An 11,602-nucleotide genomic window follows, 5' to 3' on the forward strand; every position below is an offset into this window, starting at 1 on the left:
CACACAGCGAGTTGAAGATTTTTGAAAGAAATATACTTCCTTTTGCGCAGGGAACGTTTCAGAAGGAAGAAAGCGCAGAGAGATAGGACAGAGCACACACAACCAATTTTATTGCACAGATGGCGGGAATGTATATACAGTCAAGAGGGCGAGGAGATGACACACAGAAGAAAGGACAAATGATGGCGCATGCGCCAGACCACCTTATTCCAATCTTGAAATGACAACTTAACTGAGAATATGCTTATATTCATTATCCAACAGATTGACGGACGGTGCACTTACTCAGTTCCTGCTTAGCGTATGAAAAATGCTTCACATATTTCCCGTGCCCTCTTGTCCTTATATCTTGCCATTTCTTGGCATTCATCAAACTTCGGGGTGCACCTACAATTCGAACAGTGACTTGCCAAGTGGATTCCCAGTGATCCGCGCATCAGATTCACGGGCTCCCTCCCTAAAGCTATATCGTTCAGACAGCGCCCCGACCGATGTAGTATGGACCACATGATAAAAAAAAATTAGATACATAACGCCTATAATACATTCTACAAATATCTTTGCGTGCTTCGTATTGCACCAAACACTTAAAGATCCTTTAGCTACAAACCTACAATGAGTGCAGCAGTGCGATTGCGCGCATTTCTTGCTTCAAAAATTCATTTGCCGCAAGCACATGTTGATGCCCATTTGTGCTTCAGTTCGACACAGAATGATTTTTTACCTTTTACAGAAGCAGTGTACTTGTTTCCCGTAGTGTTCATATATATATAGGTGGCTATAGCGGACGACGCCTGCAGTGAGGCATTATGAGAAGGGTAAAACATTTTCGGAGCAGTTATTTAGCATTTCGTGCAGGCAGCAAAGATCGAGCTGCAGCAATATTTCTCGGATTTCGTGGAAGTAAAGTATTGCAAAAACCATAAAAGAGAAGGAGTCTGGGCGGCTGCGGGCTGCGCACAAACCCTGCATGCATGTTACAGGAATGCCTCCACACGGTGGCGCCATGGTATGTCCTTGCACCCAATAGGAATGAGGAAGATAAGGTGTGGGCGTGGTGTGACGTTTTTTCCCTCGTCCATAGTGTTGTAGCGCCGTTGATAGTGACACTCACAAAACGAACGAAAGTAAAGCAGAAGTATTAAGAAATGAAACTCCTGCAGGATGTGAAGTTTTCTTGGTGTCGCCTTAACAGACTAGAGCCGTAGGAAAGCGGGGCGGCTTCGAGGTTCATTGATTTATAACATATGACACACACGCTTCTTTCCATAAAGGCCATGTTTATGCACCAGTGATAAAAAGCTAAGTGAACGAATTAAAAATTATAAAAGTTTACATTAAAAAAAAGCGCCGCACTCTTCTCAATGGCGCGACGTGAGGTACTCCCACACTGTGCTGCCGGAAGTCACTGTGTTCGGCGAGCAAATCTCGAACGGCGAATAGAGACCCGATGCCGAAGTCAAGATGCTCCTGCCTGTGTGCGGCAGCATGCGGGTGGCAGGGATGACGGCGTTGCCCCCGCCGTCCTGCGGTTTGGACCCCCTGCAACCAGGTTCGACAGCGAGATTCGGGGCACGGGGCGGGTCTACCACCTTGACGTATAGGTTGGCCACGCGCCACTTTCTCCAGCAGCTGTAGTGGTAGCGGAAGGTAAGAACGGTCCAGGCGCTGTACACTGTGAAGAGCATGAAAGCGAGCGCCGCGAGGCCGACGGATTCCCATAGCCGTCGCTGTAGTACCTGCTGCGCGGCGCCGTGCAGGCAGAGCACGCCGCAGAGGAAAGTCAGTGGCGAGAGCAAGCCGAAGCACAACAGGTCCCCGACCAAGGCGCGGCGCACGCTGGCGCTGTTCACCCACTCGCAGAAGTGCCGGGGCCGACGCTCGACGTTGAAGTGGTAGTGGCAGATCTCGCAGGCCTCGCTACCGCTGGTGCTGAGCCAGTGCTCGAGGCAGAGCAAGTGCACCAGACCCATGGTGCCCGAACACAGGCAGATCGACAGCAGCGGAAGCCTGTGGTCACCCTCGTGGCAAATGCGGCAGATAGGTCCGCTGCTCGTCGTCACGTTGGTCGCCGCGAGGATCGGCGAGAGCGGGACGGGGTCTTCTTCGTCTTCGTCAGATGGTGAACCGTGCGCGCTGCGTACCTGCGCGAGTAGCATTGTGTTCGCCCGAAAGGTGTCGACGCACGGGTGTGCGTGCGGCTCGTCAGCATGTCGTCCACCGATGATGGGCGTTGATTGCAGGGGCGTATCTGTCCTGGCAGCTGCTCCCTCGGCCATGTCAAGCTTCGGAACAGCCTGACTTTCAGTGGCACTACAATTGTCCCATGTCTCGTTTAAGTATCACCACGCAGGCACGTGATCGTACTACGCCAAGGCCGCAGCGCTGTATTGCTTTCATGCAGCATCATAAATATAGAGTGATTTTTTGCAGACGCGCTGGTAGCACGTTCTTCTTATCTACTTCCTGTCAAGACGCGCATGATCTAACATTGTCTCAAGTAGAAAAATTCACTGTGTGGTCGAGTGTAAAGGTAAAACCTCATAACACCCATCTACAGATAAGAAGGGTGCTACTCGTGCTCATGGGACATTGTATGCATGCTCTAAGGTCTGGCGCAGTGGCATAGCCAAGGTATGTCACAACAGGCCGGTGTGCCACAACAGGAACGAATTACAATACGCGTTCGAGCCTGATTCGAACTCGGCCATTCTCCATTGCAGTCGAGTATTGTGCTACATAGCCGCCCCAGTTCTTGAAACTTCGTTGGGAAAGCATCCTGCAGAAGCGTGCGCGTCGGGCCAATGCCAGTTCTGGTTACAGTGCTGGCTGGCTATCTGCTCTTTATAACAACGTTGTAAACACTGACTACACAAGCTCTAGTCAAGCATTGCTCTAATACGCCTATGAACTCGACTTATCATACGGGCATCATCGAACCGTGACGTGCACTTTGTTGCGGTAAATGTTAGCTCTCTGGTCTGACGTGAATTCCGACGTTACGTTGAACCATGAGCTACCCTCTACATTCCATAGCAGCCGACGTGCCTGGTAAGCCCACGATGTGCGCACTATATATAAGGTATACACAAAGACGTTGATCCACCTCATAACGCTTGGCGCAAAACAAAATATCTAATACAGGCTCCTACTTGCTTATTGCTTCCCATGAAGTCAATTCCCTTAAGGCTTGTGACCTGCCAATTTTCTTTCAAGACGTTTTTTTCTTCTTTACAATGTTTACTGGGGACAGTGTAACTTAGGATTGTTTTTCATGCTCGTGCTGGGTACACATTGACTCATGAATAAGTCCGCATATTTTCGCGCATGGCAAAAGCGTACGCAGCTAAATATCAACAAGAGATCGTTAAGAAAGTTACGCCAATATAGCGCGCATTTTTGAACACATGTGAGATGAAGCCATGGCGAAGTTATTAGGGAACGTTGGTCTTCTAAATTGCTTTTTTGTATGCGTAGAGGTGGTGTCTTTCTTATTAGCGAATCATATAGACGAGGAAAGCCCCAACTACGCGACCCACGTGTCGTACGCGACCGGCAAATCAACGACCATCCTGATCGATAACATCTGTGGTTTTCGCTTGCTGAAACGGTGGAATAATTATGAGGCATGCACTATCGGAAGGCTCCGGGAATTTCTACTACCGGGGTCCGTTTCACTACACACCTAAAACTAAGTACATTGGTCTTTAGCATTTTCGCGTTGATCGAAAATGATCCAACGAATGTTAACTCGCTCGTCGACATAGTGAAGGGATGAACGATCAAACTCGACCTTGGTTCAGATTCGGTGTTATAACTTCTGCATGACTTCTTAAAGAAGCCCTGTCGCCTGTCACAGGAAGCCCAAGCTACTTGGATGCATAGTAAAAGTCCGATCGCACGACGAAACCCGTGCCGGTCATGGCACTATGCGCACTCCCGTTCGCGGCTTCGTTTCATTGAGGCCGCGCCTGTATTGCAAGGAGCCGACGTCGCGGCTCGAGTCGGGCGACGTCGACGACGAAGGCGCCCATCGAGGCGTCTCGTGCGCGGGCCATTTCCATTTCCGGCCGCGCGACCGTTGGCCGCGCGTGAACGAGAGAAGTGGGGGTGGTGTCGGTGGGGGCGACCATCTTCCAGGGAGCGCTCAAGGAGCGAACCCTTTGCACGTCATGGGGGCGCGGATCTTCGCCAGCAGGCTATCGACGGCAGCCCATTTGGAAGCGAGCCACCGCTCTCGCCCTTATCTCCCTCGGGTACTCTTTTCGAGTGGGGAAGGGAGCGCGGTTGATCCATCCGCGGAGTTTTCTGCCTCAGCAGAGCAATAATTCACCGCGCACGGAGTGCAGCATCGGGAGCCGCTCGATCCGTCTGGTGGCGGATATTTCCGGCGCTTGCATCCAAACAGGGCGGCTCTCCGGCGCGCACGACAGTGAGCAGACGACCTGAATCCGTGCTCGCGCCGCAACGCCGGAAGTCGACGGCCCGATGCGCGCGGCGCAAGCGGCCCGGGCTGCAAAATAGCCTCCGCGCTGGCCGCCGCCAATATTTGCGCGAGGGACGCCGGCTGGGCACCGAACTCGCTTCGTGCCTCTTTCTCATCGGCGTTCTGCAAGCGCCTGCACGTTTTCTCTAATTATAGATTACCGATGTTCAATCCTTTAGGTTCCTAGCGATGTAACTATAGGCGAAAGAAAGCTCAAAATGATGAGCTGGCTCAGCGGCGTCTACGGCTTCACTAGAGAAGATTTGCTTCATGTGTTTAATGTTCTGTAAACCAAAGGAGACAGAGAGCTGCGACTTCTGATCTCATGTTTTGACGTAGGTGGCTCGATATTTCTATTTTGTGCTAGTTTATACTTTCCTTTTGAGCCTTGGATAGTGGTGGAAATTGACGGAAAACCGATCCGCGCAGCTATGCGCTGGAATAGGCGACCAGTAAAAGAGCGAGGGATTGTGGGATGCACCGTCTGCTACCGCCTTCCAGTTCGAGAAGAGTAGATGACGGTGAACCGCTTCGCCGCATGCCTCAGATTATTCGGGATTAGCGCGCGCGGTTGCCCGTTTATCTTCGTCCTGATAAACCGTGGTGGGTTGTTGAGCCGTTGGCTGCTCCGACTCGAGCGTGAAAGGCAAACGCACGAATCGATTGGCACAAAACGAAGAAAGAAAAATGAGGTGGGCCGCGGCTGTGAAGAGAGCCACGGTGACAGGTAGCCTTTGAGTATACACGGAACGTTAAATCCAGAGTGTGCGAAAAGAATTTTATCACAGATACTTGTGTATTCCACACTAAAAAAAAGCTTACGAATGAATTTCCTGTCAATATAATATTGAGAAATAAACTGTCGCGCAGGCGCGCCTAGCAAAGATATTAGGGGGCCGCGCGGGTGAAATCTGCCTGCCATACGAGATGAGCACCGGCCACTGCACCCATATATATGACAAAAAAGGCATAAGCTTCACTCAAGAGTAAGTTTAGACGAAGCGCTGGACGAGTCCATTTGCGTTATCTTGGTCAAACTCTGCGCCAGGACAGCACCCAAAGGAACAAGTGCGTTAAAAAAGCGCAGGGTTTCGATTATTCGGCACCGTCTACGTCTGAATGTATTGTTTATGTGCCGCCGTGGCGCGCAGCTTGATCAAGATCACCGTTTAAATAAGCACCTGACTTCGACTAAGAAATACATCTTATAGCGCGCTCAACGCTAGAAAAAAAAAGATATCCCAACGCACTCCAAAAGTGCTGCGCTTATGCCGACCAACTGACGATGTCGGCCGAAGCAGCGATCCCGAAATGAACTCTGAGCACACTGCTACAGTCATCCCCATGCACTTTGATTTTTAAAATGGTGATTTTTTTTTTATCAGCAGTAACGTATCATACAATGAAAACTGTTTTCTGCATTGACTGATCTGCGAGCCAAACGGACAGTACCTCCGAGCAGCATAAATGCATTGCAGATCATATATTAGTGGGATAAAAAGTTTCCCTACTGTTCGGGGCTTTCGTTTCGTAGCTTGTCCTTGTCACAATCACGGTTAGAAAAACAAAAAAAAACAGCTTCTAAAGCACTGAAACTATACGGAGAGGTGTTTTTTTTTTTTCAGTGGAGCGGTACAAAAATGCGCGCGTGCCGCTGCTAACCAGCGTGGTGCGTCGAACCGGAAGCGGTCGTATCCCATAGTTCCCTGCGGTTTCCCATATTAGCGGTCACCTATAGACCATTTGCGGAAAAGTGAGCACGCCCTGTCGAGTAAACAGGAAAGCTTCGTTCGTGCTTTTGGTTGGAAACGTCCTCGCCAACTAACACACTGAAGGCAGTGCGTTGCGGTTCACGTACGCATGTTTTATTGATGTAGTGCCAAAAACGCGCGTATATTATTAAAAAAACAACATTTTGGAGGAGGAAAACAATCTTTTTACGCTTGTATAAACGGTGTGGAACGAGGATTTTTTGCGTTCAAGCTGGAGCAACAACCAAGGGAGGTGATACGGCACTCCTCTACCTCGACTGTTCGCCAGGCTCAACGTGCCTGCCCCTTCAAAAAAGAACGCTATGTTAGACGCTTGAAGTTGACACTTGAAACGTCTGAGGAGGAACGGTCTCTATAGGTTCGGCGAGGGCGGCTTGCGCACCGTCTGTGAGGTCTGGTGTTCACGTGAAACTTGTGGCAGGGTTCGTCCTTACTACGGGTCACATCGTTGGAACGCACTGCGACTGTGTTACCAAGGTAGATACATGGTGTAGCCGGGAGAGCTATTTTTATATATAGGTAGAACGTATACTGTGAGCGTTTCTAGTACACTGTAATATAAGCGTCTCTAGTTAAAATCACCAAGGTAAAAGATGACGACATAAATGAATGGGCGTCAATGCGCTCGTGAGTATAACAGTATTAGTGGGAGGATGCACTTTCTTAATACGCAACATTACGCTTTCTTCACATGAAAGCAGTTTATCCTACTATACATAAAACGGCTACGAATGCAGCTCCTACTACTGTTATTAAATTACCCGTGCTTCTATCTGAACCATGGTTCGCGCAGATACGTGAGAGAGAATCCTCGCGTACTAACGACATCCTTCTGCGGTCTATTATGAGTGCTAATATACGCGAAACTGTTTGCTGCTGTTCTACACTCTAAAGATCCGAGAATGTTAGTCCGGCACCCATGGTGAGCCGCGTGCGCCAAGCTTCTCTATTTCAATAAAGGTGTTTCTCCTTCTCATCCTCCGTCAACATTCCACAGGCAGTTATCCTAGCATCTCTCTTTTCTGCACGTAGTTTGGTTGATGAGAGCTTGTTGAAGTTTGCGCTCATTTCTTGGTTTAGATGCGAGAAGAACCATGCAGTGAAAACACAAGTAAGGAAAAAGAAGGCACAATCAGTAATAAAACCGTCACTGGTAGTTCTCGTAGGCTTTTCTCGCCGCAAACATTACCTATCCGGCCCAGGATAGTTAATGCTTCACGCTTCTTTCTCGGTGAAATAATTCGCGCCGTGTGCTGGTATATTTGCCCAAACTACGAAAGCAAAGCCACTCAACCACGTATGGCACACGGATGCATCACCGACGGCCGGTCGGGCTGATTTTTTCCAACAAAAACCAAAATGCCAGCAGAGGGCGCCACCTGTGCCGTTAATGCTCGAGCGCAGTAGCTTTCCCCGTAATGGTCGAGTCGTCTAGCATGCGTTGGGAAATTTTTCCGAAAATGGAGGCAAATGGTAGAGGGCCGTGTGGTGTGCGATGTCATTGCGCGTCAAAGAGCACCACATGGTCGAAATTGACGGAGACCTCCACTACGGAGTCCCTCATAATCAGATCGTGGGTTTGGGACGTAAAACTTTATATACTAATTTTTTTTGTGAAACTATGTTGCACAATGTGGTATGACTACTCCACAACATTGCCTTAGCCGAGCGCGGGTACATCGAGTGCCACTTCTTCGTGGACCTGTGGTGAATTACGGGTGCAGCCTTGGCAACAAGAGACGATCGCAGACACTGCGGCCACAGGCACAGCGTGTAAATCGGCAGCGTCATCTTTGACAACCAAAGCAGCGTTTCCCCAACAGCTTCTGAAAAAGCTCTCGTTCAGACGACGAATGCAAGAACGCCGCGCTACAACCTGTACTATAGTGCAGCATGTTTGCAGGGAACTGCCGGTCGTCATATGCCTGAGACGCGTTATCTCAGCAGGAACGTCATGCATGACGGCACACTCCCGCCTAAGTTTGAATGAAGCAGAAAGGTTCATTTCGGCTTTGAGTAAGTACTGCTTTTTTTAGAGTGTCGGTGGTGGGCCAGCGTCAGTGACGGGGTCACTAAGCTACGCCGGGTTGCTTCGTGGTTTTCACTGTTTTGTCGGCATCACTATTTCCAGAACCAGAGTATAGAGAGCGAAGTGCCGCTTTACCAATGACGTCATATGTGGAATTTTCGTTCAGGTAACATCAAGAATGATTCCTAATTAATACATATTCTTGGAAACGTTGTACGTAGCATGACTCTCCCACATGCATGTGACGTACATTTCCGATGGAGGCGTAAATGTTGTAGGCCCGTGTGTTCAGATTTGGGTGCACGTTAAAGAACCCCAGGTGGTCAAAATTTCCGGAGCCCTCCACTACGGCGTCTCTCATAATCAAATGGTGGTTTTGGGACGTTAAACCCTACATATCAATCAATCATGCATGTGACATAAACCGGGAGTTCTGCTGCCACGATTTTATAGTATCCAGGATCGGCCCATAGGCCAACGAAAACGTTGAGACAGCCTCAACAATCCACTGTTACATTATACAAAAAAACATCAAAACGGTACTCTTCTATACCTGCACCTGTGTGGGCGCAGGCAAACAGGAATAACGACACAAACACTCCGCGCATGCGCTCGCCACACATGCATTCATTGCATATAACTACATTCATCTTGACGCACGACTCAAAGCATGGAAGCAACAATACTGCGAAAGAAGCTATACTTCTGAGCTTAGTTCATCTCGCAACAGTGCAATGCAATGACGACCTCACAGAGAAGGCGCACGCTGCACAAGTCTGATTAACGATGAATGTTGTTGTCGCAAAAGGCTCGTGCGCATACACTTGTTACACGCTTTTAACTTTGACATAACTGTTTGTAAAAGCCACTTGCTAAGATAGAGCTCTGCTGTCAATCAACATTGTTATATTTACCTATTTCATCAGTCATTATTTGGATCCATGTATCCGGTTTACGTTGGTTTTTTCATGATGCCTAAACGGATCGCTGGTTTGTACTTCCGATAGCAGCGCATCATCGTCCCTCAAAGTGAAATGTACTCTATTTCGGCCGGCTTAGTTTTTCTCTGCATTCGACGCCGTCGCTGCCGTTTTGCTATCTGGTTCCTATTCCAATCGAGATAACGCGAGAGCGTCACGCCGCGTACGCTTCGCCTTGTCACGTTTACACACGCCGCGTTTTTTTGGGGGGGGCGGACGCGCACATTTCTGAAATCGATACGTTACGTACTGCACATGCGCAGTTCTCTCCGTGGCAGTGCTGCAGACGTGGGCTCGTTACTTACGCCCAACTAAAAGTATCTAATCATATCGTGCTTTTGGGACGTAAACCACAGATATTATAAAAAAACAATGTCACAAACGACACTTGCAGCGAGGGGGGTTCTTAGATATTTTATAGGGGGGGGGGGGGGTTCAACCATACTTCACATATCTTCGTGTGTGCGTTTGCATGCGTGTGTACATATAGGAAAGCAAAACTGAAAAATTTCCAGAAAATAAGCTCCCCCCCCCCCCCCCCCCCATGGCTGCGCCTATGTTTGCAATGCATTCTGTGAACCTGTTTCGGTGGTTGGTCGTACGCTGAAATAACCCTTGCCGATTAATCATGGTACACAATGTCGACAGCTCACACGGGGCTGAAAATACTACCCGAACAGCACGTTTCGACACCACCCTCTTCATATGATGTGAAATTTCATGGATTTAAGAAATCACTCGCACCTGCCTCTGTCTATTCCATCGTTCTTTTCTCATGTCAAGCCACTTAATCATTTGAAGCAATGAACCGGAAACTTCAGATACCAGGAATGACGGATACCCTGCGCTGCTAAAACGTATTACCTGATCTTTGAAGCTTTTAATTATGCAATGTTCACAAGATTTTGTCAGGGTGAACTGGTCACAATTTGTTATTATTCCCCATAATATCTGAGGTTTAACGTCCCAAAACCACATTATGATTGCCATTCCTCTCTTGACGAGTTTGGAATGGGCGCTTCCAAAGGGAAGTAGGTCTTCATTTTACCTTGAACAGAATTTCCAACTGATTTAAATGTTGGAACTGAAAAGCAGAACTGAGGTCAGAAATAAATTAAAACTTGTTCAATCTATGTTCGTCTCAACACCTTCCGTAAGTAAAGGTTTAAATGCGTGAGTAAGGCTTTATCTGCACTAATGGATGCAGAGGATGACTTTTTAGATGGCTTTGTTTAGTGTGTCGTTTCGCTATCACGTGCTTTCCCGTGTGCATGCGTGCACAAGTGTGTGTGTGTGTGTGTGTGTGTGTGTGTGTGTGTGTGTGTGTGTGTGTGTGTGTGTGTGTGTGTGTGTGTGTGTGTGTGTGTGTGTGTGTGTGTGTGTGTGTGTGTGTGTGTGTGTGTGTGTGTGTTTTGGTCATTTCATTTTGACACTTGATTTTCATCACACAAATGAGGCAGTTTGTTTTTCGCATGCTGGGTTCTTCAGAATTTACTTTGGTACGTTTGTGGCTATGTTTTTATTTCTTCGCGAACTTCGGCGACTTCGAGCATATCTATCTATCTATCTATCTATCTATCTATCTATCTATCTATCTATCTATCTATCTATCTATCTATCTATCTATCTATCTATCTATCTATCTATCTATCTATCTATCCGCTTACGTTTGGGTGCTCTCGTGGTCACCCCCTTAACTTGGCGTCAACCAAAATTAGCATGGGAGGGTAAGATGGTTTGACAAACATGACGCACTGGTCAAGACATATATAATGTCACAATACTGTCGTGTATGTCGTCACATACTCGAGGCACATAGCCGCATACCAGTGGCACATACCCGCATACCAGTGGCACATACCCACGGCCGGGTATGTGCCACTGGTATGCGGGTATGTGCCACAGGGGATTGACACTTAGTATCAACCAAGTAAAGATTAGAACACACATGGGACATTTTAGTGCGCTATCATTATGAAATACCCGACATCGGTAGAGTCGACCCGACGAATACAAAAAATATATGTCGAGGTCCCAACTGGAATCGAACCAAAGCATTCTGCTTCGCAATGAAGCATTTTACCACTGAGCTACGCCAGGTCTCTGAACTACCTTTCAAATGGACGCTATTCTTCCTGAAACGTTAATAGTGGTTGCAGCGCTGTCTACCCCATTTTATAAACATTACAGTGTACTCCTTTCATACAGCCATCTCATCGGGTTAACATCGATTGTGGTTAGTTGCCATGCGCTGAAGTTGATTTAGGTAGCAGTGTCCAGGGCCAGCATTCTCGCGAGCATCAGCGCTTCTTATCAGCGTCAGGGGCTGCTAATG

General features: G+C 48.2%; 1 protein-coding gene across 1 annotated transcript; it reads right to left on the reverse strand.

The window, feature by feature from the left end:
- Positions 1-1,260: 1,260 nt before the first annotated feature.
- LOC119176282 (E3 ubiquitin-protein ligase MARCHF3) lies at positions 1,261-2,382 on the reverse strand. The gene has a single exon (XM_037427487.2). It carries the CDS (start codon positions 2,277-2,279, stop codon positions 1,362-1,364), a length of 918 nt encoding a protein of 305 aa, XP_037283384.2. The 5' UTR covers positions 2,280-2,382; the 3' UTR covers positions 1,261-1,361.
- Between the last annotated feature and the right edge of the window lie 9,220 nt (positions 2,383-11,602).

The sequence above is a fragment of the Rhipicephalus microplus genome, chromosome X, assembly GCF_043290135.1.
Source record: "Rhipicephalus microplus isolate Deutch F79 chromosome X, USDA_Rmic, whole genome shotgun sequence".
Taxonomy (NCBI): domain Eukaryota; kingdom Metazoa; phylum Arthropoda; class Arachnida; order Ixodida; family Ixodidae; genus Rhipicephalus; species Rhipicephalus microplus.